Genomic DNA, 27,959 nt, shown 5'->3' with positions numbered 1-27,959 from the left:
ATAAAATAGCATCTTTATTTAGCGCAAGACACACCATCAAGTGACAAAACCCACAGTCAAAAATGTGATAAAAATGCATGTTCTAAAAAAAGGCACATAAAAATGCAGTTAAAAAAATGTAAACCTAATATAAATAATAGGTGCAGAAATTCTGCTGCGTCAAAAACTCACCAAAAGTTTATTGTGGGAACGTAGCCTTATAGGATATATGAAAATAGGTTTTGTAAACCAGAAAGTCCAATAGAATAAGCACAAAAAAAAAAAAAAAGTATTTTTACGATGAACTTATTGTTGTAGTAAAGAACAATATAAGACAGGCTGACCTTTTATTACCATTTAGTATCAGAATGTAGCTAATTATCCCATTCTATGACCAGTGTCCATGCTGCACAGACAATGAGGATCCGCTCTTGTCCAGGCTCATACATTGTGCTTCTCATGGCTCCTATTAGACTACATAGGAAATAAGCTACATATGCCCTATAGATAATATAGGTTACTGATGGCACACAACATGGACACTGCTCAATCCACTGCAATGTATCAGGAATAAAATGGGAAATATTCTAGGTTCAGGTTATCCCTGTAACATATCACTTTTTACTTGTTAGTTGCATCTTAGGACAAAAATCCAGAACTCATGATTCTGACAAGTTTGGTAATTGCAATAATGTAATCAGGTGACCACATGACATCACATGGCAAAATCACAAATAATGTTTTGCATGAAAGCAATATTTATACAGATTTTTTTATCTTTTTTATTTTACTAATGTTGGATATTTTGCAGCTAGGGCAAATAACAGTAATTTTCCCCATAGGGTACTATTGAAGTCAGATGGATTTTATGCAATGTCATAATAATATTGTATTATTTAATTGAGAATGTGAGTTGTGATTGTCTCTAAATCACTAAAGTAATGACTGTGAAGCCTATCATATAAGCAGAGCTGATAAAAATCCTTTAATACTTTGGATGTTTCATTGACCTCCTTCCATCCTCTCTCATCACCTCCACCTTTCTCTTTCTTTGGGGTATTTTTTTCCCTTTCCTTTTCTTTGGGTGTTGTTATTGTGCAATGTTATTGGAGCAATTCAGATAGCTCAAGGTGATAAGACAGGTAGTTAAAATTAAAAGAGAAAAACTTTATGAGCCCCCTACTTCTATTACTCTTCGCATGCCAGCCCATGAAAAGAACAGACTATTGCTTTCCTGTAATCTTAAATGGACTCAGTTTGAACAGGTGCCTGTCACAGCAACTTGTGTACACTCCAAAAATCAACAGCAACATAATCCTCTGCTCTCCAGACATGACTCCCCCTCCATTGGGTCTGGATGGCGCTAGTTCCATCAGATTTGAAGCAAAAAAAAAAAAAAAGGGAGGGGGAAGGGGGTTAACAAAGTGCCACCATAATACACCCTTCCTCCACCACCTACTCCTCCACCACCTCCTCCTCCTCTTGTGCAGTCCTCATCACCAGGTCTGGAACTTTGTACATGAATCTGGATTTGAGCTCTAACCAGACAAATTCTACTGTATGCACTGGCCAAGTTCTCTTCTGTCTGATGTAAAAAAAAAATCCAATCCAACCTGGAGGGTCCACCTACTACCACAATCATTTCAGTGAAGCTCTAAAGATATGACCCACCATAAGATGAATGCAGTTTTTACTTCTAACCCAGGTGACACATTGTTATGGCTTTGCTTCTAATTTGTCCACATAAAGCCATCACTGATCTGCACCTGTTTTGTGTTTTTTTTTTGGGGGGGATGGTGCAAGAATAAAGGGTGGAAACCACAATCCCTGGAAGTAGTATAGAAAGAACTCCGACCTGGGCCAACCCTTGCTTGTCCATGAGTTTTCTTTATCTCCCTTCATATCAGCTTTGATGATACTGAGAACATCCAAAGCAGCTGCTACCTGCAGCCACAAGACTCTACCACCATGTCTTCATACTGTTTGTATACCACGTTATTACCTGCATCAATGTACAAAATGCTGATAGGAGTCAATTTTGTTGGGACACAACAGCTCGGAGGAGTAGACCCTGGATCCATAGAGTTCATCAAGGTCTGGATAATGGCATGATTGGTTGGCTCCAGATGAGACCTCAGAGGGAAGTCACATACTCCTTCACAATGATAGGCTTCATATTCTAAGGGAGCAATTATCCAGTCATCCCAGCCCAACTCCTTAAAGTTCACATGAAGGGGCTTTTTGCTGCACCTTAGACGTGACTTCCTCCCATGCCGTTTCCCATGTCGACTATTAAACGTTGTCCTTCTCTTCCTCTTAGTTTTAAATTGTAACCTGACTTCTTTCTCCAGCCCTTTGGCTGAGTGAACCTGTTCCTTCAACTCATTGTAGAGGTTCTTCTTCTTTGATTTGGTAAAAGCCACTAGGAGAGCCTTCTCCTGTTGAGATTTGGGTTTCCTGGACAAGCCTAGACTTCTTAGACTCACCTCCAAGCCAGATGTGGCCGAGGTGGCTCTTAACTCCAAGCAAACTGGCTTTCTGGGCTTACCCACAGCATTCAGGCTTTTCCATACATCAAAAACTTCCCATCCTGGCACTAGAGTGTCCCTCAGGTCCAGAGTCCTGGAGTCCAGCAGAGTTTGGGACGTGCAGGAAGACACCTGCAGGTGGTACAACCCCGAAGGGGCTTTCGACAACTCCATAGGAGAATTCCTAAAGATCCTTAGCTCAGCTCCCACCAGCTCCTCTTTGTCAGACAGGGTGGACACATCAAACAAATACCTCTGTCTTCTAGAAGGAGCGTGAGCGAGATCGTCTGCAAGATAAAAGAAAAATTGCTGTCAATTTCACTTATACTGTAGCAGACTGGAAAATGTCCTGTCTACCTGATGTGAAGGAGGAGGACTGCAGATCAGACAGCCCTCTAATCCTGTTCCTACAAGCTGATTTAACGATATATATATATATACAAATATATATATATATACATATTCATGTGTAACTATATGTATATATGTGTGTGTATATGTGTGAATACACATATATATGTATGTGTGTGTGTATATATATATATATATATATATATATATATATATATATACATATATGTGTGTGAGTATATATGTGTATGTGTATATGGGTGTATATATATATGTGTGTGTATACACAATATACATACATTTGTGTGTGAACATATATATGTATGTGTGCATATGCATGTGTAAATATATGTATATATGTGTGTATGTATGTATATTTGTATATATATATGTGTGTGTGTGTGTGTGTGTGTGTGTGTGTATATATATATATATGTGTGTATATGTATATGGGTGTATATATATATATATTGTATATATATATGTGTGTGTATACACAATATACATATATTTGTGTGTGAACATATATATGTATGTGTGCATATGCATGTGTAAATATATGTATATATGTGTGTATGTATGTATATTTGTATATATATGTGTGTGTGTGTGTGTGTGTGTGTGTGTATATATATATATGTGTGTATATGTATATGGGTGTATATATATATATATATATTGTATATATATATGTGTGTGTATACACAATATACATACATTTGTGTGTGAACATATATATGTATGTGTGCATATGCATGTGTAAATATATGTATATATGTGTGTATGTATGTATATTTGTATATATATATATATGTGTGTGTGTGTGTGTATATATATGTGTGTGTATATGTATATAGGTGTATATATATATTATATATATATGTGTGTGTATACATAATATATATACATTTGTGTGTGAACATATGTATGTGTGTATGTGTGCATATATATATGTGTGTGCATATGTATATATAATAATAAAATATTTATATGATGTAAATACATATATATATACATATATATGGAACATCCATGCTTATTTTAAATATTTATTTTTATACATTACGTATAACTATATATATATATTCAATGTATAACTTCAGATATTTAACATTTGCAAGAAGAAAGCCAAAATGACAAAAAAAAAAAATCCAGAAAAAGAAATGTTTTCCTATTGACTGACAATAAACATGTCTTCTTTGCCTTCTTTTGTTCTACTTTAACACAAACCAGTTCCTGCTGGGAGTTGTAGTCCGGGAAGAACACTACGAAACCTGACTACTAAAGGCAGACATTTCCATTGCCTATAAGAGCAGGTTATCCACAGGAGGCACCATAAAACCTTCGCTACATTTTCACCTTTAATGACATTGTCAACCTCTTAAGAGAACACATTCCCTTTGTGCCATTAAATATTTAGGGCATATAAAATGGACTGAGAGTGTGGACACACTATTCCCAATGGGGGGAACGGAGGGGCTCTATAGGAGGGGAGGTCCCCCAGTAGTGAGATGTAGAGATCCACACATATACAAATAACAGCAAAGTGAAGCATGCAACCAGCAGCAGGATCCTCACATAGTCCGAGTCTATGGGAAATCAGACAGTAAACACTGAGTGCAGCTCTCCTGCCAAGAATCTGGCAAAGTCCACAGGACGTCAACTAAGATTAATTAATGAATAGAGGAAAACTGAGAGTTAACCAGTCCTGGAGTAATGGTCGCAGCAACAGTGTCCTCTGTAAGGGTTAAGAGAAGCTTTTAGGTAAATGTCACTGTAGAGAGTAATGGATTACAGAAGTGCAATGTTGTGTATGTATATATATATATAGACATATATAGATATATATATACATATTCATATCTAAATATATATACACACACCCTACTAATATATATATATATATATATATATATATATATATATGTATATATATATATATATATATATATATATATGTATATATATATATATATATGTATATATATATATATATATATATATATATATATAAAATCAGTGGTTGTTTTTCTAGGATGCTAGACAACAAATGATTGCTATTTAAAATATTTCTAATACTTAATGATGCATAGTAATATACTGTAATAGTAGTGTTGTGGTAGTATAATTGCTTAATAAATTAATTATAAATAAATTGTTATTATTATTATAAAATAAATATTATTTTTATTAATTATTTTATATATGAATGTGTAATATATTTTTAGATTATGAGTAATATTAATATACAAGTGATACAAATAATTATTACCCCTGGCATAGAAATCAATATTGTAACAATACATTGTACTTTGCATTCATAATTTGATCTGGAAGTATTAATACTGATTGTAATAATGATAACAGGAAATAATGGTAATCATAATGAGAGTGAGAATAATGACAGCAATTATAATGACTAGGTTATTATTATTATTTATAATAAATAGGTTGATTTATGATTATTGTTGTTGTTATTATTATTACTATTGTTAATAATAATTTGTTTTCTATTGTATTATTTTTATTACTTTTAAGAATAATAAAACATTATTATATTATTATAAATGTTATTGCATCTTATTATTTGCATACTTGTTATGTTTATTCTTGTTATTCTCATTTACTTTTTAATATTATTTATTATTATTAATCCTGCCAGCTTTTCAGTTTATTGGGTTGTTTTATACCCCAAAAAGCAATATAGGTTTTCAGATTGTACGTGGATTGTAACAAGTGATTCTAAAACACGTGACAAAAAAAAAAAGCTAAAATTTAAATTAAATCATGAAGAAAAAAAAACTTGGCAAATATTCACCTCTTTTACTTGTGTTCCCCTAGTTCTCGTTAAATTTACATGTATCCAATATAAACTAAGATTTAAAAAAAAAAAACTGTCAAACTTTTTTTCGAGAGGGAAATCATAAAAGAAACGTTACATTTTTTATAGGTTTGACCTATTTTTGCTGCAGGAAACTCTAATAGTCACACTTGAACAATTGTATTTAAAAGGTTTTAATTAGGTACAATAGACAGTCGGGAATCCCAAGGAGAAATCATAAACGAAATACATAAAGATATACAGAGGATTGGGGAAAAAAAGAATAATACCATAAATGAATAGAATAGTAAATACAAATAAAATAAAGAAATACATAAAAATAAGCAAAGAAATCAATAAACAGGCATCTAAATAAAGAGCAAAGTGGTAAAAGACAACAAAATAGCTGCAAAATGATGTAGTAATTTGAAATTAAAAAAAAAAAAACAGAAAAACCACATAGACAAAATGACATCCCTTTCTGCAAAGTCCTCATATAGCTCATTTGATTTAGTGGGGGCTCCTGGAATCCCAGCCATTCGTTTAATAGGGGTCCTGCTGATCCACATTGTGGGGAGGTGGGTGGGAAATCGCTTCATGTTCAGTCATTTTCAGACAAGATCCTGCATAACTACATCCAGATACAAAGTGTTTCACCAGCCTCATCAAAATACTCAATATGTCAATATTTGTAAAAAGAAAAGAGAGAGAATTCTTTATTCTGTTCCTTCATAATCATTTTGCAGAATTGGCTGAATATTTTGTTAGTCGGGGCAGTATGCTGGGCTTTGTAGTTCCATCTGCTATAGTGTCACAAATTAACAGCATATGTTGCCTTTACTCTGGGAAACACATATCTAAAAAATTATAATGATACCGATATTAATAATAATATAATAATAATGTATTAATATTGATTATAAAATGTTTTACTTTTTTTTTTTTTATTATTATTTAATTATTGCCTATATAATTTCATTTGAATTAGTAGTAGTAATAGCATTATATACCGTTATATTCTTTCCATACTATTATCATTATATTTCAATATTATTAGTATTATTATTATATTTAATTTTTTACATATTTTTATTATTGTTTGCTATTAACAATAACATTTTTGTGTTCTATGTTACTACTATAAGTATTATTATTATCGATTATTATTATCATTATAATTAGTAGTAGTTGGAGTAGTAGTAGCAGCAGAAATCCTATCATCACCATTATATTCTTTGTGTATTATTATTTGATTTTTTTTTGTTTATCGATATAATTTTAATGATTGAGTTATTACAATAAAATGTTGTTGTTTTTTGTTTCTCTATCATTACTAAAGTTATTTTTTTTAGTATTATTATTATTATTATTTCCCCCATGTCCCAAAGGCACAGTAAGGACAGCTACATTGCCAGCTACAGGTGCCAAATGGCACCTTCTTTGTGCCCACGAGGGCTGTGCAGCCCTATGCTTCCTGCAGCAGTGGATGAATGGTGGGGAGCAGTCCCTGCCCTGCTGCCTCCCTGGGATCACTGGAGCCTTTCTTGTCCCTACAATGCCAGTAATCATGCATGTGATTCGTGCATCCAGTAATAGGCGACTTCTCTGCATCATATCATGAGAAAAAGGAACAAGTGCAGCTGTAATGTCCCTGTGCCCGGGGCCAGTCCTGGGCACCTGCATGGGCTGCACAGAGGTAATGAGAGGAGACCAGAAATGTTCCCTGATCACCATCGGATGCGATCCCCAGTGAGAGCAGATACTGGAAGGAACCAATGAAGACTCACCAGAAATATTAGTAAAAATAAGGCTGCCCTGATCCAATGAATTCCTACTGGAGAAAATAAACATGCAGTAGTCAGTGACTAGAGGGATTGCTGAGAGTTGTAGTCTCACACCAGATGAAGAGCACAGCGTAAGGCTTCATATCTCCATCATGGCATGTATACTATATAGGTGATTCTTATCATTGCTGCCCATTATACCATTCTACAGCTAATCCTGTGTTATTATCATCCGATTAATATCAGTCCAGCTGCTATCTGTCTAACGTTTTATGTAGTCTATGGAAAGATTATATTTATTTCATTCATCATTATTTGTCTATTTTCTATTTATCCATCCGATCACATATCTATATTCTATTATCTATCTAAATATCTATCTTATCTATCTATCTATATATCTAGTATTTATCTATCTATACATATATATATATATATATATATATATATATATATATATATATATATCATATCTATCTACCTATCTATTATCTATCTAGTTTTATCTATCTATTATCTATTATCTATCTATCTATCTCTATCTATCTATCTATCTATCTATCTATCTATCTATCTATCTATCTATCTATCTATCGGTCTATCTATCTATCTATTATATATCTATCTATTATCTATCTATCTATCTATCTATCTATTATATATTTATTATCTATCTCAGATCTACCTATCTATATATGGTTATATTTACAGTCTATTTAAACATTATATTTACTTATCCTATCTTTATAAATTCATCTCTATAATTCAAATATTTATCCAAGTTTCTACACATATGAAATATTTACGTTCCACCTATGTATCTATATATCTATCATTCTACTCATAGTGTATTTAAACCGTATATTATTTATCCTATATTTATGATACCTTCATCTATCTATCTATCTATCTATCTATCTATCTATCTATCTATCTATCTATCATCTATCTATCTATCTATCTATCTATCTATCTATCTATCTATCTATCTATCTATCTCATATCTACCAATCTAATATATATTTATCTCTCTATCTAATATCTATCTATATAATTCTGTGTATTTATCTGTCTATTCAATATCAATCGATTATTTATCCATTATCGTAATAGTGTCCTGTGACCACTGTGTCCTGTATGGAGGCTGCAGGGATGTGGTGGATGGAGGCTGCAGGGATGTGGTGGTGGATGGAGGCTGCAGGGATGTGGTGGATGGAGGCTGCTGGGATGTGGTGGATGGAGGCTGCAGGGATGTGGTGGATGGAGGCAGCAGGGATATGGTGGATGGAGGCTGCAGGGATGTGGTGGATGGAGGCTGCTGGGATGTGGTGGATGGAGGCTGCTGGGATGTGGTGGATGGAGGCTGCTGGGATGTGGTGGTGGATGGAGGCTGCAGGGATGTGGTGGTGGATGGAGGCTGCAGGGATGTGGTGGATGGAGGCTGCTGGGATGTGGTGGATGGAGGCTGCAGGGATGTGGTGGATGGAGGCTGCAGGGATGTGGTGGTGGATGGAGGCTGCAGGGATGTGGTGGTGGATGGAGGCTGCAGGGATGTGGTGGATGGAGGCTGCTGGGATGTGGTGGATGGAGGCTGCAGGGATGTGGTGGATGGAGGCAGCAGGGATATGGTGGATGGAGGCTGCAGGGATGTGGTGGATGGAGGCTGCTGGGATGTGGTGGATTGAGGTTGATGGGATGTGGTGGTTGGAGGCTGCAGGGATGTGGTGGATGGGGGCTGCTGGGATGTGGTGGTGGATGGAGGCTGCAGGGATGTGGTGGTGGATGGAGGCTGCAGGGATGTGGTGGTGGATGGAGGCTGCAGGGATGTGGTGAATGGAGGCTGCAGGGATGTGGTGGTGGATGGAGGCTGCAGGGATGTGGTGGATGGAGGCTGCAGGGATGTGGTGGTGGATAGAGGCTGCATGGATGTGGTGGATGGAGGCTGCAGGGATGTGGTGGATGGAGGCTGCAGGGATATGGTGAATGGAGGCTGCTGAGATGTGGGGGAATAAGGATGCTGGGATGTGGGGGATGGAGGCTGCAGGGATGTGGTGGATGGAGGCTGCTGGGATGTGGTGGATTGAGGCTGATGAGATGTGGTGGATTGAGGCTGATGAGATGTGGTGGATGGAGGCTGCAGGGATGTGGTGGTGGATGGAGGCTGCAGGGATGTGGTGGATGGAGGCTGCAGGGATGTGGTGGTGGATGGAGGCTGCAGGGATGTGATGGATGGAGGCTGCAGGGATGTGGTTGATGGAGGCTGCTGGGATGTGGTGGTGGATGGAGGCTGCTGGGATGTGGTGGTGGATGGAGGCTGCTGGGATGTGGTGGATGGAGGCTGCTGGGATGTGATGGATGGAGGCTGCAGGGATGTGGTGGATGGAGGCTGCAGGGATGTGGTGGATGGAGGCTGCTGGGATGTGGTGGATTGAGGCTGATGAGATGTGGTGGATTGAGGCTGATGAGATGTGGTGGACGGAGGCTGCAGGGATGTGGTGGAAGGAGGCTGATGGGATGTGGTGGATGGAGGCTGCAGAGATGTGGTGGTGGATGGAGGCTGCAGGGATGTGATGGATGGAGGCTGCAGGGAAGTGGTTGATGGAGGCTGCTGAGATGTGGTGGATTGAGGCTGATGGGATGTGGTGGATGGAGGCTGCAGGGATGTGGTGGATGGAGGCTGCAGGGATGTGGTGGTGGATGGAGGCTGCAGGGATGTGATGGATGGAGGCTGCAGGGATGTGGTGGATGGAGGCTGCTGGGATGTGGTGGATGGAGGCTGCAGGGATGTGGTGGATGGAGGCTGCAGGGATGTGGTGGTGGATGGAGGCTGCAGGGATGTGGTGGATGGAGGCTGCTGGGATGTGGTGGATGGAGGCTGCAGGGATGTGGTGGATGGAGGCAGCAGGGATATGGTGGATGGAGGCTGCAGGGATGTGGTGGATGGAGGCTGCTGGGATGTGGTGGATTGAGGTTGATGGGATGTGGTGGTTGGAGGCTGCAGGGATGTGGTGGTGGATGGAGGATGCAGGGATGTGGTGGTGGATGGAGGCTGCAGGGATGTGGTGGTGGATGGAGGCTGCAGGGATGTGGTGAATGGAGGCTGCAGGTATGTGGTGGATGGAGGCTGCTGGGATGTGGTGGATGGAGACTGCTGGGATGTGGTGGATGGAGTCTGCTGGGATGTGGTGGATGGAGGCTGCAGGGATGTGGTGGTGGATGGAGGCTGCAGGGATGTGGTGGATGGAGGCTGATGGGATGTGGTGGTGGATGGAGGCTGCATGGATGTGGTGGATGGAGGCTGCAGGGATGTGGTGGATGGAGGCTGCAGGGATGTGGTGGTGGATGGAGGCTGCAGGGATGTGGTGGATGGAGGCTGCTGGGATGTGGTGGATGGAGGCTGCTGGGATGTTGTGGTGGTGGATGGAGGCTGCAGGGATGTGGTGGATGGAGGCTGCAGGGATGTGGTGGTGGATGCAGGCTGCAGGGGTCTGGTGGATGGAGGCTGCTGGGATGTGGAGGATGGAGGCTGCTGGGATGTGGTGGATGGAGGCTGCTGGGATGTGGTGGATGGAGGCTGCTGGGATGTGGTGGATGGAGGCTGATGGGATGTGGAGGATGGAGGCTGCTGGGATGTGGAGGATGGAGGCTGCTGGGATGTGGTGGATGGAGGCTGCTGGGATGTGGTGGATGGAGGCTGCTGGGATGTGGTGGATGGAGGCTGCTGGGATGTGGTGGATGGAGGCTGCTGGGATGTGGTGGATGGAGGCTGCTGGCATGTGGTGGATGGAGGCTGATGGGATGTGGTGGATGGAGGCTGCTGGGATGTGGTGGATGGAGGCTGCTGGGATGTGGTGGATGGAGGCTGATGGGATGTGGAGGATGGAGGCTGCTGGGATGTGGAGGATGGAGGCTGCTGGGATGTGGTGGATGGAGGCTGCTGGGATGTGGTGGATGGAGGCTGCTGGGATGTGGTGGATGGAGGCTGCTGGGATGTGGTGGATGGAGGCTGCTGGGATGTGGTGGATGGAGGCTGCTGGCATGTGGTGGATGGAGGCTGATGGGATGTGGTGGATGGAGGCTGCAGGGATGTGGTGGATGGAGGCTGCTGGGATGTGGAAGATGGAGGCTGCTGGGATGTGGTGGATGGAGGCTGCTGGGATGTGGTGGATGGAGGCTGCTGGGATGTAGTGGATGGAGGCTGCTGGGATGTGGAGGATGGAGGCTGCTGGGATGTGGTGGATGGAGGCTGCAGGGATGTGGTGGATGGAGGCTGCAGGGATGTGGTGGATGGAGGCTGCTGGGATGTGGTGGATGGAGGCTGCTGGGATGTGGTGAATGGAGGCTGCAGGGATGTGGTGGATGGAGGCTGCTGGCATGTGGAGGATGGTGGCTGCTGGGATGTGGTGGATGGAGGCTGCTGGGATGTAGTGGATGGAGGCTGCTGGGATGTGGAGGATGGAGGCTGCTGGGATGTGGTGGATGGAGGCTGCTGGGATGTGGTGGATGGAGGCTGCTGGGATGTGGTGGATGGAGGCTGCTGGGATGTGGTGGATGGAGGCTGCTGGGATGTGGAGGATGGAGGCTGCAGGGATGTGGTGGATGGAGGCTGCTGGGATGTGGTGGATTGAGGCTGATGAGATGTGGTGGATGGAGGCTGCAGGGATGTGGTGGATGGAGGCTGCTGGGATGTGGTGGATGGAGGCTGCTGGGATGTAGTGGATGGAGGCTGCTGGGATGTGGAGGATGGAGGCTGCAGGGATGTGGTGGATGGAGGCTGCAGGGATGTGGTGGATGGAGGCTGCAGGGATGTGGTGGATGGAGGCTGCAGGGATGTGGTGGATGGAGGCTGCTGGGATGTGGTGGATGGAGACTGCTGGGATGTGGTGGATGGAGTCTGCTGGGATGTGGTGGATGGAGGCTGCAGGGATGTGGTGGTGGATGGAGGCTGCAGGGATGTGGTGGATGGAGGCTGATGGGATGTGGTGGTGGATGGAGGCTGCATGGATGTGGTGGATGGAGGCTGCAGGGATGTGGTGGATGGAGGCTGCAGGGATGTGGTGGTGGATGGAGGCTGCAGGGATGTGGTGGATGGAGGCTGCTGGGATGTGGTGGATGGAGGCTGCTGGGATGTTGTGGTGGTGGATGGAGGCTGCAGGGATGTGGTGGATGGAGGCTGCAGGGATGTGGTGGTGGATGCAGGCTGCAGGGTTCTGGTGGATGGAGGCTGCTGGGATGTGGTGGATGGAGGCTGCAGGGATGTGGTGAATGGAGGCTGCAGGGATGTGGTGGATGGAGGCTGCTGGGATGTGGAGGATGGTGGCTGCTGGGATGTGGTGGTGGATGGAGGCTGCTGGGATGTGGTGGATGGAGGCTGCTGGGATGTGGTGGATGGAGGCTGCTGGGATGTGGTGGATGGAGGCTGCTGGGATGTGGTGGATGGAGGCTGCTGGGATGTAGTGGATGGAGGCTGCTGGGATGTGGAGGATGGAGGCTGCTGGGATGTGGTGGATGGAGGCTGCAGGGATGTGGTGGATGGAGGCTGCTGGGATGTGGTGGATGGAGGCTGCTGGCATGTGGTGGATGGAGGCTGATGGGATGTGGTGGATGGAGGCTGCAGGGATGTGGTGGATGGAGGCTGCTGGGATGTGGAAGATGGAGGCTGCTGGGATGTGGTGGATGGAGGCTGCTGGGATGTGGTGGATGGAGGCTGCTGGGATGTAGTGGATGGAGGCTGCTGGGATGTGGAGGATGGAGGCTGCTGGGATGTGGTGGATGGAGGCTGCAGGGATGTGGTGGATGGAGGCTGCAGGGATGTGGTGGATGGAGGCTGCTGGGATGTGGTGGATGGAGGCTGCTGGGATGTGGTGAATGGAGGCTGCAGGGATGTGGTGGATGGAGGCTGCTGGCATGTGGAGGATGGTGGCTGCTGGGATGTGGTGGATGGAGGCTGCTGGGATGTAGTGGATGGAGGCTGCTGGGATGTGGAGGATGGAGGCTGCTGGGATGTGGTGGATGGAGGCTGCTGGGATGTGGTGGATGGAGGCTGCTGGGATGTGGTGGATGGAGGCTGCTGGGATGTGGTGGATGGAGGCTGCTGGGATGTGGAGGATGGAGGCTGCAGGGATGTGGTGGATGGAGGCTGCTGGGATGTGGTGGATTGAGGCTGATGAGATGTGGTGGATGGAGGCTGCAGGGATGTGGTGGATGGAGGCTGCTGGGATGTGGTGGATGGAGGCTGCTGGGATGTAGTGGATGGAGGCTGCTGGGATGTGGAGGATGGAGGCTGCAGGGATGTGGTGGATGGAGGCTGCAGGGATGTGGTGGATGGAGGCTGCAGGGATGTGGTGGATGGAGGCTGCAGGGATGTGGTGGATGGAGGCTGCTGGGATGTGGTGGATGGAGACTGCTGGGATGTGGTGGATGGAGTCTGCTGGGATGTGGTGGATGGAGGCTGCAGGGATGTGGTGGTGGATGGAGGCTGCAGGGATGTGGTGGATGGAGGCTGATGGGATGTGGTGGTGGATGGAGGCTGCATGGATGTGGTGGATGGAGGCTGCAGGGATGTGGTGGATGGAGGCTGCAGGGATGTGGTGGTGGATGGAGGCTGCAGGGATGTGGTGGATGGAGGCTGCTGGGATGTGGTGGATGGAGGCTGCTGGGATGTTGTGGTGGTGGATGGAGGCTGCAGGGATGTGGTGGATGGAGGCTGCAGGGATGTGGTGGTGGATGCAGGCTGCAGGGTTCTGGTGGATGGAGGCTGCTGGGATGTGGTGGATGGAGGCTGCAGGGATGTGGTGAATGGAGGCTGCAGGGATGTGGTGGATGGAGGCTGCTGGGATGTGGAGGATGGTGGCTGCTGGGATGTGGTGGTGGATGGAGGCTGCTGGGATGTGGTGGATGGAGGCTGCTGGGATGTGGTGGATGGAGGCTGCTGGGATGTGGTGGATGGAGGCTGCTGGGATGTGGTGGATGGAGGCTGCTGGGATGTAGTGGATGGAGGCTGCTGGGATGTGGAGGATGGAGGCTGCTGGGATGTGGTGGATGGAGGCTGCAGGGATGTGGTGGATGGAGGCTGCTGGGATGTGGTGGATGGAGGCTGCTGGCATGTGGTGGATGGAGGCTGATGGGATGTGGTGGATGGAGGCTGCAGGGATGTGGTGGATGGAGGCTGCTGGGATGTGGAAGATGGAGGCTGCTGGGATGTGGTGGATGGAGGCTGCTGGGATGTGGTGGATGGAGGCTGCTGGGATGTAGTGGATGGAGGCTGCTGGGATGTGGAGGATGGAGGCTGCTGGGATGTGGTGGATGGAGGCTGCAGGGATGTGGTGGATGGAGGCTGCTGGGATGTGGTGGATGGAGGCTGCTGGGATGTGGTGGATGGAGGCTGCTGGGATGTGGTGAATGGAGGCTGCAGGGATGTGGTGGATGGAGGCTGCTGGCATGTGGAGGATGGTGGCTGCTGGGATGTGGTGGATGGAGGCTGCTGGGATGTAGTGGATGGAGGCTGCTGGGATGTGGAGGATGGAGGCTGCTGGGATGTGGTGGATGGAGGCTGCTGGGATGTGGTGGATGGAGGCTGCTGGGATGTGGTGGATGGAGGCTGCTGGGATGTGGTGGATGGAGGCTGCTGGGATGTGGAGGATGGAGGCTGCAGGGATGTGGTGGATGGAGGCTGCTGGGATGTGGTGGATTGAGGCTGATGAGATGTGGTGGATGGAGGCTGCAGGGATGTGGTGGATGGAGGCTGCTGGGATGTGGTGGTTGGAGGCTGCTGGGATGTAGTGGATGGAGGCTGCTGGGATGTGGAGGATGGAGGCTGCAGGGATGTGGTGGATGGAGGCTGCAGGGATGTGGTGGATGGAGGCTGCAGGGATGTGGTGGATGGAGGCTGCAGGGATGTGGTGGATGGAGGCTGCTGGGATGTGGTGGATGGAGACTGCTGGGATGTGGTGGATGGAGTCTGCTGGGATGTGGTGGATGGAGGCTGCAGGGATGTGGTGGTGGATGGAGGCTGCAGGGATGTGGTGGATGGAGGCTGATGGGATGTGGTGGTGGATGGAGGCTGCATGGATGTGGTGGATGGAGGCTGCAGGGATGTGGTGGATGGAGGCTGCAGGGATGTGGTGGTGGATGGAGGCTGCAGGGATGTGGTGGATGGAGGCTGCTGGGATGTGGTGGATGGAGGCTGCTGGGATGTTGTGGTGGTGGATGGAGGCTGCAGGGATGTGGTGGATGGAGGCTGCAGGGATGTGGTGGTGGATGCAGGCTGCAGGGGTCTGGTGGATGGAGGCTGCTGGGATGTGGTGGATGGAGGCTGCAGGGATGTGGTGAATGGAGGCTGCAGGGATGTGGTGGATGGAGGCTGCTGGGATGTGGAGGATGGTGGCTGCTGGGATGTGGTGGTGGATGGAGGCTGCTGGGATGTGGTGGATGGAGGCTGCAGGGATGTGGTGGATGGAGGCTGCTGGGATGTGGTGGATGGGGGCTGCAGGGATGTGGTGGATGGAGGCTGCTGGGATGTGGTGGATGGAGGCTGCAGGGATGTAGTGGATGTAGGCTGCTGGGATGTGGAGGATGGTGGCTGCTGGGATGTGGTGGATGGATGCTGCTGGGATGTAGTGGATGGAGGCTGCTGGGATGTGGAGGATGGTGGCTGCTGGGATGTGGAGGATGGAGGCTGCTGGGATGTAGTGGATGGAGGCTGCTGGGATGTGGAGGATGGAGGCTGCTGGGATGTGGTGGATGGAGGCTGCTGGGATGTGGTGGATGGAGGCTGCTGGGATGTGGTGGATGGAGGCTGCTGGGATGTGGTGGATGGAGGCTGCTGGGATGTGGTGGATGGAGGCTGCTGGGATGTGGAGGATGGAGGCTGCAGGGATGTGGTGGATGGAGGCTGCTGGTATGTGGTGGATTGAGGCTGATGAGATGTGGTGGATTGAGGCTGCTGGGATGTGGTGGATGGAGGCTGCTGGGATGTGGTGGATGGAGGCTGCAGGGATGTGGTGGATGTAGGCTGCTGGGATGTGGTGGATGGAGGCTGCTGGGATGTGGTGGATGGAGGCTGCAGGGATGTGGTGGATGGAGGCTGCTGGGATGTGGAGGATGGAGGCTGCTGGGATGTGGTGGATGGAGGCTGCAGGGATGTGGAGGATGGAGGCTGCTGGGATGTGGTGGATGGAGGCTGCTGGGATGTGGTGGATGGAGGCTGCTGGGATGTGGTGGATGGAGGCTGATGGGATGTGGAGGATGGAGGCTGCTGGGATGTGGAGGATGGAGGCTGCTGGGATGTGGTGGATGGAGGCTGCTGGGATGTGGTGGATGGAGGCTGCTGGGATGTGGTGGATGGAGGCTGCTGGGATGTGGTGGATGGAGGCTGCTGGGATGTGGTGGATGGAGGCTGATGGGATGTGGTGGATGGAGGCTGCAGGGATGTGGTGGATGGAGGCTGCTGGGATGTGGAGGATGGAGGCTGCTGGGATGTGGTGGATGGAGGCTGCTGGGATGTGGTGGATGGAGGCTGCAGGGATGTGGTGGATGGAGGCTGCTGGGATGTGGTGGATGGAGGCTGCAGGGATGTGGTGGATGGAGGCTGCAGGGATGTGGTGGATGGAGGCTGCAGGGATGTGGTGGATGGAGGCTGCTGGGATGTGGTAGATGAAGGCTGCAGGGATGTGGTGGATGGAGGCTGCTGGGATGTGGTGGATGGAGGCTGCTGGGATGTGGAGGATGGAGGCTGCTGGGATGTGGTGGATGGAGGCTGCAGGGATGTGGAGGATGGAGGCTGCTGGGATGTGGTGGATGGAGGCTGCAGGGATGTGGTGGATGGAGGCTGCTGGGATGTGGTGGATGGAGGCTGCAGGGATGTGGTGGATGGAGGCTGCAGGGATGTGGTGGATGGAGGCTGCTGGGATGTGGTGGATGGAGGCTGCTGGGATGTGGAGGATGGAGGCTGCTGGGATGTGGTAGATGGAGGCTGCAGCGATGTGGTGGATGGAGGCTGCTGGGATGTGGTGGATGGAGGCTGCTGGGATGTGGTGGATGGAGGCTGCTGGGATGTGGTAGATGGAGGCTGCTGGGATGTGGTGGATGGAGGCTGCAGGGATGTGGTGGATGGAGGCTGCTGGGATGTGGTGGATGGAGGCTGCAGGGATGTGGAGGATGGAGGCTGCTGGGATGTGGTAGATGGAGGCTGCAGCGATGTGGTGGATGGAGGCTGCAGGGATGTGGTGGATGGAGGCTGCTGGGATGTGGTGGATGGAGGCTGCTGGGATGTGGTAGATGGAGGCTGCAGGGATGTGGTGGATGGAGGCTGCTGGGATGTGGAGGATGGAGGCTGCTGGGATGTGGTAGATGGAGGCTGCAGCGATGTGGTGGATGGAGGCTGCAGGGATGTGGTGGATGGAGGCTGCTGGGATGTGGTGGATGGAGGCTGCTGGGATGTGGAGGATGGAGGCTGCTGGGATGTGGTAGATGGAGGCTGCTGGGATGTGGTGGATGGAGGCTGCAGGGATGTGGTGGATGGAGGCTGCAGGGATGTGGAGGATGGAGGCTGCTGGGATGTGGTGGATGGAGGCTGCAGGGATGTGGTGGATGGAGGCTGCTGGGATGTGGTGGATGGAGGCTGCAGGGATGTGGAGGATGGAGGCTGCTGGGATGTGGTGGATGGAGGCTGCAGGGATGTGGTGGATGGAGGCTGCTGGGATGTGGTGGATGGAGGCTGCAGCGATGTGGTGGATGGAGGCTGCAGGGATGTGGTGGATGGAGGCTGCAGGGATATTGAGGATGGAGGCTGCTGGGATGTGGTGGATGGAGGCTGCAGGGATGTGGTGGATGGAGGCTGCTGGGATGTGGTGGATGGAGGCTGCTGGGATGTGGAGGATGGAGGCTGCTGGGATGTGGTGGATGGAGGCTGCAGGGATGTGGTAGATGGAGGCTGCAGGGATGTGGTGGATGGAGGCTGCAGGGATGTGGTGGATGGAGGCTGCTGGGATGTGGAGGATGGAGGCTGCTGGGATGTGGTGGATGGAGGCTGCAGGGATGTGGAGGATGGAGGCTGCTGGGATGTGGTAGATGGAGGCTGCAGCGATGTGGTGGATGGAGGCTGCTGGGATGTGGTGGATGGAGGCTGCTGGGATGTGGTGGATGGAGGCTGCTGGGATGTGGTAGATGGAGGCTGCTGGGATGTGGTGGATGGAGGCTGCAGGGATGTGGTGGATGGAGGCTGCTGGGATGTGGTGGATGGAGGCTGCAGGGATGTGGAGAATGGAGGCTGCTGGGATGTGGTAGATGGAGGCTGCAGCGATGTGGTGGATGGAGGCTACAGGGATGTGGTGGATGGAGGCTGCTGGGATGTGGTGGATGGAGGCTGCTGGGATGTGGTAGATGGAGGCTGCAGGGATGTGGTGGATGGAGGCTGCTGGGATGTGGTGGATGGAGGCTGCAGGGATGTGGTGGATGGAGGCTGCAGGGATGTGGAGGATGGAGGCTGCTGGGATGTGGTGGATGGAGGCTGCAGGGATGTGGTGGATGGAGGCTGCTGGGATGTGGTGGATGGAGGCTGCAGGGATGTGGAGGATGGAGGCTGCTGGGATGTGGTGGATGGAGGCTGCAGGGATGTGGTGGATGGAGGCTGCTGGGATGTGGTGGATGGAGGCTGCAGCGATGTGGTGGATGGAGGCTGCAGGGATGTGGTGGATGGAGGCTGCAGGGATGTGGAGGATGGAGGCTGCTGGGATGTGGTGGATGGAGGCTGCAGGGATGTGGTGGATGGAGGCTGCTGGGATGTGGTGGATGGAGGCTGCTGGGATGTGGAGGATGGAGGCTGCAGGGATGTGGTGGATGGAGGCTGCTGGGATGTGATAGATGGAGTCTGCAGGGATGTGGTGGATGGAGGCTGCTGGGATGTGGTGGATGGAGGCTGCAGCGATGTGGTGGATGGAGGCTGCAGGGATGTGGAGGATGGAGGCTGCAGGGATGTGGAGGATGGAGGCTGCTGGGATGTGGTGGATGGAGGCTGCAGGGATGTGGTGGATGGAGGCTGCTGGGATGTGGTGGATGGAGGCTGCAGGGATGTGGTGGATGGAGGCTGCAGGGATGTGGTGGATGGAGGCTGCTGGGATGTGGTGGATGGAGGCTGCAGGGATGTGGTGGATGGAGGCTGCTGGGATGTGGTGGATGGAGGCTGCAGGGATGTGGTGGATGGAGGCTGCAGGGATGTGGAGGATGGAGGCTGCTGGGATGTGGTGGATGGAGGCTGCAGGGATGTGGTGGATGGAGGCTGCTGGGATGTGGTGGATGGAAGCTGCAGGGATGTGGTGGATGGAGGCTGCTGGGATGTGGTGGATGGAGGCTGCTGGGATGTGGAGGATGGAGGCTGCAGGGATGTGGTGGATGGAGGCTGCTGGGATGTGATAGATGGAGTCTGCAGGGATGTGGTGGATGGAGGCTGCTGGGATGTGGTGGATGGAGGCTGCAGCGATGTGGTGGATGGAGGCTGCAGGGATGTGGAGGATGGAGGCTGCAGGGATGTGGAGGATGGAGGCTGCTGGGATGTGGTGGATGGAGGCTGCAGGGATGTGGTGGATGGAGGCTGCTGGGATGTGGTGGATGGAGGCTGCAGGGATGTGGAGGATGGAGGCTGCAGGGATGTGGAGGATGGAGGCTGCTGGGATGTAGTGGATGGAGGCTGCAGGGATGTGGAGGATGGAGGCTGCTGGGATGTGGTGGATGGAGGCTGCAGGGATGTGGTGGATGGAGGCTGCTGGGATGTGGTGGATGGAGGCTGCAGGGATGTGGTGGATGGAGGCTGCAGGGATGTGGAGGATGGAGGCTGCTGGGATGTGGTGGATGGAGGCTGCAGGGATGTGGTGGATGGAGGCTGCTGGGATGTGGTGGATGGAGGCTGCTGGGATGTGGTGGATGGAGGCTGCTGGGATGTGGTAGATGGAGGCTGCTGGGATGTGGTAGATGGAGGCTGCAGCGATGTGGTGGATGGAGGCTGCAGGGATGTGGTGGATGGAGGCTGCAGGGATGTGGAGGATGGAGGCTGCAGGGATGTGGTGGATGGAGGCTGCAGGGATGTGGAGGATGGAGGCTGCTGGGATGTGGTGGATGGAGGCTGCTGGGATGTGGTGGATGGAGGCTGCTGGGATGTGGTGGATGGAGGCTGCTGGGATGTGGTGGATGGAGGCTGCAGGGATGTGGTGGATGGAGGCTGCAGGGATGTGGTGGATGGAGGCTGCTGGGATGTGGTGGATGGAGGCTGCTGGGATGTGGTGGATGGAGGCTGCTGGGATGTGGTAGATGGAGGCTGCAGCGATGTGGTGGATGGAGGCTGCAGGGATGTGGTGGATGGAGGCTGCTGGGATGTGGTGGATGGAGGCTGCAGGGATGTGGTGGATGGAGGCTGCAGGGATGTGGAGGATGGAGGCTGCTGGGATGTGGTGGATGGAGGCTGCAGGGATGTGGTGGATGGAGGCTGCTGGGATGTGGTGGATGGAGGCTGCAGGGATGTGGTGGATGGAGGCTGCAGGGATGTGGAGGATGGAGGCTGCTGGGATGTGGTGGATGGAGGCTGCAGGGATGTGGTGGATGGAGGCTGCTGGGATGTGGTGGATGGAAGCTGCAGGGATGTGGTGGATGGAGGCTGCTGGGATGTGGTGGATGGAGGCTGCTGGGATGTGGAGGATGGAGGCTGCAGGGATGTGGTGGATGGAGGCTGCTGGGATGTGATAGATGGAGTCTGCAGGGATGTGGTGGATGGAGGCTGCTGGGATGTGGTGGATGGAGGCTGCAGCGATGTGGTGGATGGAGGCTGCAGGGATGTGGAGGATGGAGGCTGCAGGGATGTGGAGGATGGAGGCTGCTGGGATGTGGTGGATGGAGGCTGCAGGGATGTGGTGGATGGAGGCTGCTGGGATGTGGTGGATGGAGGCTGCAGGGATGTGGAGGATGGAGGCTGCAGGGATGTGGAGGATGGAGGCTGCTGGGATGTAGTGGATGGAGGCTGCAGGGATGTGGAGGATGGAGGCTGCTGGGATGTGGTGGATGGAGGCTGCAGGGATGTGGTGGATGGAGGCTGCTGGGATGTGGTGGATGGAGGCTGCAGGGATGTGGTGGATGGAGGCTGCAGGGATGTGGAGGATGGAGGCTGCTGGGATGTGGTGGATGGAGGCTGCAGGGATGTGGTGGATGGAGGCTGCTGGGATGTGGTGGATGGAGGCTGCTGGGATGTGGTGGATGGAGGCTGCTGGGATGTGGTAGATGGAGGCTGCTGGGATGTGGTAGATGGAGGCTGCAGCGATGTGGTGGATGGAGGCTGCAGGGATGTGGTGGATGGAGGCTGCAGGGATGTGGAGGATGGAGGCTGCAGGGATGTGGTGGATGGAGGCTGCAGGGATGTGGAGGATGGAGGCTGCTGGGATGTGGTGGATGGAGGCTGCTGGGATGTGGTGGATGGAGGCTGCTGGGATGTGGAGGATGGAGGCTGCTGGGATGTGGTGGATGGAGGCTGCAGGGATGTGGTGGATGGAGGCTGCAGGGATGTGGTGGATGGAGGCTGCTGGGATGTGGTGGATGGAGGCTGCTGGGATGTGGTGGATGGAGGCTGCTGGGATGTGGTAGATGGAGGCTGCAGCGATGTGGTGGATGGAGGCTGCAGGGATGTGGTGGATGGAGGCTGCTGGGATGTGGTGGATGGAGGCTGCAGGGATGTGGAGGATGGAGGCTGCAGGGATGTGGAGGATGGAGGCTGCTGGGATGTGGAGGATGGAGGCTGCAGTCACACCAGGTCCTGGGCTTTCTGCCAACTCATCAGTGTTCAAATCTTAGACTCCCATTATTCCATAACCGCAGTGTGAGGATGTGGCAGGAGAGGAAGCTGTTCCCGACCACATGAAGGACCTGAGCTCTGGAGCTCACAGACCTGAGAACCTTCCTCTCCTGCTGGGAGACCAGGACGAGACTCATAAATCCGTGCGACCATCGCAGGTCTATCAGGAGAACATCTCGCCTTCTCCTACTTCAGAGCATGTGAGGACACTGGAGAGAACCGTGACTATCCGTGAGCTGCTCGGGTACCACAAGTCCCAGGACAGCTAGTCACTCAGGGCATGCTGAGGGTTGTAGTGGAATGGCTGCAGGTTGAGATCACTCCAATCTGGGGTGGGCTGGAAATTGTAGTGCCCCCTAAGCTTCCTGGGCACATAAATATCCCGGCAATGACCGGCTAATGAAGCACAAGGCTTTTACTCTGCGGGGGGGGGACAGATTCTGGCAACAAGGTTGGAAGAAATTGGATTTATAGCTGCATAAACCTAAACTACAGGCTTCGGCTGAGCTGGCACTGGGCAGCTCCAAGAAATATGGATGCAAGGTTCAAGAGAAAACCCTTCACTCCAAGTGTCCATCAGTCCTCACTCACTACAGGGCTGCAGAAGAAAGTAACCACCCGAGGGGATCTGCTGGACTGCTGTCAGTCACAGCTGTCAGTCACTGGCACTCAGGGAGTTAATCAATCCGTGGATATACAGTGCCACCATAATGTATTTTTTTCCCTTATTATTTTTTTATTATTATTAATTTCGTTATTTGACTTTTTTTTATTTCGAATTTTAGAACTAAATTGAAACAGTAAAGTAACAATTTCTATTCTTTCACTCTTTATCTCCAATCTAAGCATTAATAAAATTAACTATTTAATCTATGATGCAATAATATCTGTGTATCCAGCGCATTGCAAAAAATGTCTAAAAATAATAATAATAATAATTACTTGTATATATAGACATAAAAACTGGCATATTTGTTCTCAAGCTGCAGCTCCATAGGAAGGAAACCTCCTGTGTATTCCTCTCCTCCATTCGGTCTGTTCTGCATTAGCCTTTCCATAAAGTCTCAAACAAACCGAATACGAGGTCACCGAATAATTAACAGTAGACTATTCCCCTCTTGCCCATTAAAATAGTTTCCTCGCATATTTCATTTTCTCTCTGCCAACCACAACACTTCTGGGGGCACAACTACTGTAACGTGCCTCGTGCATTGCTGCCCCTCCTCTGCACCAAATCCACACATTGCGACTATTTCTAGGACAAAGGCATCGCAATAATAATATCTTAGAAAAATATAAAACCTCCAATCTAAAATAATTCCTGGAAAAGCAGGAAGAATAAAAAGTAAGTAAAAGAATGTTAATTTCTGGCAAAACAAAATAGAACGTTGCAGCTACTATGGTGCTAATATTATGACTATCATCATCATCATCATCAAGACATTGGCTTCAAGAATATCAGAAAAATGCAATGTTTTATCCATGTTTATTCCATAGATTTAGACGAATGAATGATAAGAACCCCTTTTTTTCTTTCCCCTCGCAGTCCCTAATTGTCCATTTCTTGCAGAGCAGTCCCATTGCTGGGGGTCCTGGGGCCAGCAGGCACCATCTGCGTTTTAATGAGTTACTTCATGTGCCAACAGTAATTTTCCTACAATAAGCGAAGTCCTGTCTGATCTTGCGACTAGAAACACAAACTAATGTACAAACATCACTGACCCTTCCCTTCTTTTGTTCTATCAGGATTCCTAAAATCGCCAAAAAAAAACATGAACAGGACATTTTTGTTTGCTTTTTTCCCCCCTCAAAAATGTGCACAAGAACATCTACACAAAGTCACTTAAACAAAAGTCCAAAACTTGACTTTTTTTTAAGAAGTGGAAAAATGATGAATCAATTTGCTTTCCCATGTTCTCTCATTTATGGACGCACCTTAGGTCTGAAGAGGTCCAAGCTAGAAAAAAAATGTGTGGTCAAGGTTGGAGAAAAAGCTTTTCAAAGCTCAGGAGAACCTTATGAGATACATTGGGGTTGTTTTTTTTTGTCAATTAGATAACTTTCACATTCAACTGACCCATTTCCATCCATACAGAAAAGAATGTTCTTTCAGGCAGTCAAGTCTTTTATCTCCTCCTGAAAAAACGAAACATATCTAATTGAGTCGGGTTTTTTTTTTGGGAAGCTAATCTGTCTACAAACGGATTGACAGCAACCTTTCTGTGTGAAGCTCACATCTAGAGAGGAGGCACCAATTAGCTGGGAGGTAGGAGGACATCACAGGAGCGGAAGTCCTCTTGAAGTTCTTGGGGATGTGCCATAGGCTGGTCCCCCTTCATTATGGAAGACTAGACAATATTTGATATGTTATGACATGTACACTCAATTAGATCATGAGTTCAAATAGTCCAATCAGTGGCTTGATGCTAAGCAAAACTCAGAAGGTCCAGGACAAGGTCACAGCCTGTGACACATCAAATCAAAATCAAGTTGGAAACTGAGGCTTTGGCTTAAGGGACCAGTAAGTCCAAGGGGGGACTCCTTAAAAGCTAAAGCTGCCATGCAGTGCATGGAATGTCTATCAATGTAGCTCCTAGGCAACACCACAGTTCTAGAACATTAAGTCTTGAAGGTTCTCTATCCCATTCCTCCATGAATATTGGCCAAGAGGCTGCAGAAAGGGCCAAGTAAAGTTGTGGAGCCCACATTCCCTTTGATTCCATCCTCATTACTGTAGACCCTTAGCAAGATAATGGCTGTCTTGTAGCAAGATTAGAAAACAAGCCCTATGGGCAAATAGGTCTTAAGTGAGTTTTTTTTTATGGAAACTGAGACTAAATAACCAGCTCATATAACTACAAAGAGACCATGGGGCTTTTCAAAGGAGAGTTTGGTCCTAAAATCAACATAAAATATAGTAAGCTAATTTGCTCTCCTGAGCTTTCAACAGCTAATGAACCCCACTGGCACAGCTCAGCTTGCTGCACCTTCCACAGGCAGGCTGACCAGGGGCAGCTCCCATGGTGGTGGTGGTGGTGAAGGAAGGGGGGGGGGGGGAGTGTAGGGGGGTGAAAGAATTTACAACAGCTATTAATTAATCAGTCTATAACGAGGTACAAGAAAAAGGAAAACACACATAAATCAGCCTACAGTATCACATTTTATGGCTGGGATTAGGTTATAATAAAATGGAATCACTGGCAGAATTAATTTCTGATACTCTATAAGCCCCCAGACTGTAATACTCAACCACTTTGGGAAGTTAGATCTCACAGGGGGATGAAAAAAAAAAAAAAAGGTCTGGATCTGGTATAAAGCAACAGCCTGGGGGTGAAGGAGAAAAGTGGGATGGGGAAGTAAGTAATCGTGCCCATCCTTTATGTTCTATGTACCGCAAAGGGTTAATAATTCATCTGCAGCAGCGTGAGCCTGTCCCCACACAAGGCTCGGTGCACACAATGCAGGTGGACACGGTTCTTTATCAGACCCCCCGGTTATTTGGGAGTGATACAGGGATGTAGTCCTGGAGGAGCTGCACTGATAAGAGACAGTGAGTTGGGTAAATGTTTGTCCATATTCTGTGAACTGTCTGTTGACTTTAGAGCTGGAGAAGATAAAGAGAAACCTAAAATGGGATAAGATAGAAAAACTGAACAAAGACCCCTCTGCCCCCTCCAAAAAAAAAAAAGAAAACCCATTGTACTGTTATCTGTACCCGAACGTAAAGGCATCAGAGGGTTAATGTGACACTGAATGTAGGGGCTCAGATAGGGACTGCACTGCAGAATGGCTGGATGGCTGGATGGACGGATGAATGGACGGATGGATGGACGGATGAATGGACGGATGGATGGATGAATGGACGGATGGATGGACGGATGAATGGACGGATGGATGGATGGATGGATGAATGGACGGATGGATAGATGGTGGGAGATATAGTATGTACGGATTTTTCTTACCGAGCAGTTAAAGAGCAATCGGTCTATGGTGTATACATACATACTTTGAGATAAAGAGAGACAAGCCGGGCTGGGAGTTGTTGTTCCTCTAGGTTCAGATGTGTAGATGGATATTTCAGATAGGTAGGCAGATAGATATTGGAGGAGAATACTATATAGATGGAGATGGAAGATAGATGATAGGAGGATAGAGAGATAGTAGAAAAGTATTATGTATACAGAAATCATTGATCGATTTGACATATAAAAAGGTAGAAATAGATCAATAGATATGATATATATATATATATATATATACACAGATAAATGTGAGATAGTAATTTCAAATGAAGGCGGTAGTCATGAGATAGACAGACACATAGATAAAGAGATAGGTATATATATATATATATATATATATATATATATATACATATATATATATATATACAGTATATATATATATATGCGATTAATAGATGATAAATAGATAATAGATATACAGATAGATATGGATAGATATAGATGATATATATGATTGATAGATAGATAATAAATAAACAATAGATAGATGACTGAAAGATAGATAATAGATAAATATGTAACAGGAGATAGGTAAATAAATAATAAATAGATAATAGGTGGATATATCACCGATAGATAAACGATAGATAATAGATAGAAAATAGATAGATGATAGATAATAGACAGATAGATATAAGATAGATAGATAGATAACAGGTAGATAATAGATAGATAGATAATAAATAGATAATAGCTAGATAATAGATGATAGATAATAGATGGATAGATAGATAATAGACAGATAATAGATAGATAGATAATAGATAGATAGATAATAAATAGATAATAGATAGATAATACTGTAGATAAATAGATAATAGATAGATAATAGATTATAGATGATAGATAATAGATGATAGATAATAGATAATAGATAGATAGATAATAGATCATAGATAATATATAGAAGATAGATAGATAGATAGATAATAGATAGATAATACTGTAGATAGATAGATAATAGATAGATGATAGATTATAGATGATAGATAATAGATAGATAGATAAGAGATAGATAGATAATAGATAGATAATAAATAGATAATAGATAGATAATAGATAGATAGATGATAGATAGATAGATAATAGATAGATAATAGATAGATAATAGATAGATAGATGATAGATTATAGATAGATAGATAATAGATAGATAGATGATAGATTATAGATAGATAATAGATAGATAATAAATAGATAATAGATAGATAATAGATATGGGCACTGATCCCTCCTATGACCCCTCAGTGATGGTGGCAGCCGCACTCCGGGCACCTGATGGCACAGCTTAGGTGGTCGCTTACCCCAGTATCTGTCCACAAAGCTGGTGATGGTGTTGGCAGACTTGGAAGACTGGAAGAAGCTGGCATTGATCCCAAGTTTCTCAGCTGTAGAGAAAGTTTTGTAAATGGACAGCATGTATTCGTGGGGCACGACCGGCGCTGGCCGGGGCTGCTCCCGGGCGCCCTCTCTGTGCTGTCTCCTCTGCGCCCGGTCTTGCTGGTTGGCAGGGATGGATGCCTGCTGGGCACAAGGTATATCCCAGAGAAAGCAGACGAGCAGGAGGGCGGCAGACAGGGAGCCTCCGTGCGGATCCATGGCAGGAGCGGTGAGCGGCTGCAGCGGCGGTGTGTGACCGAGC

General features: G+C 48.2%; 1 protein-coding gene across 1 annotated transcript; it reads right to left on the bottom strand.

Moving 5' to 3' along the window:
* Window positions 1-1,061: 1,061 nt before the first annotated feature.
* On the bottom strand, window positions 1,062-27,959 carry GDF6 (growth differentiation factor 6). The gene is made up of 2 exons (XM_069728985.1): window positions 27,622-27,959; window positions 1,062-2,794 (listed from the first exon to the last, which is right to left on the bottom strand). Exons 1-2 carry the CDS (start codon window positions 27,914-27,916, stop codon window positions 1,920-1,922), a joined length of 1,170 nt encoding a protein of 389 aa, XP_069585086.1. The 5' UTR covers window positions 27,917-27,959; the 3' UTR covers window positions 1,062-1,919.

The sequence above is a fragment of the Ranitomeya imitator genome, chromosome 6 (assembly GCF_032444005.1).
Source record: "Ranitomeya imitator isolate aRanImi1 chromosome 6, aRanImi1.pri, whole genome shotgun sequence".
Classification (NCBI taxonomy): domain Eukaryota; kingdom Metazoa; phylum Chordata; class Amphibia; order Anura; family Dendrobatidae; genus Ranitomeya; species Ranitomeya imitator.
This window is presented reverse-complemented; position numbering and strand designations above follow the sequence as displayed.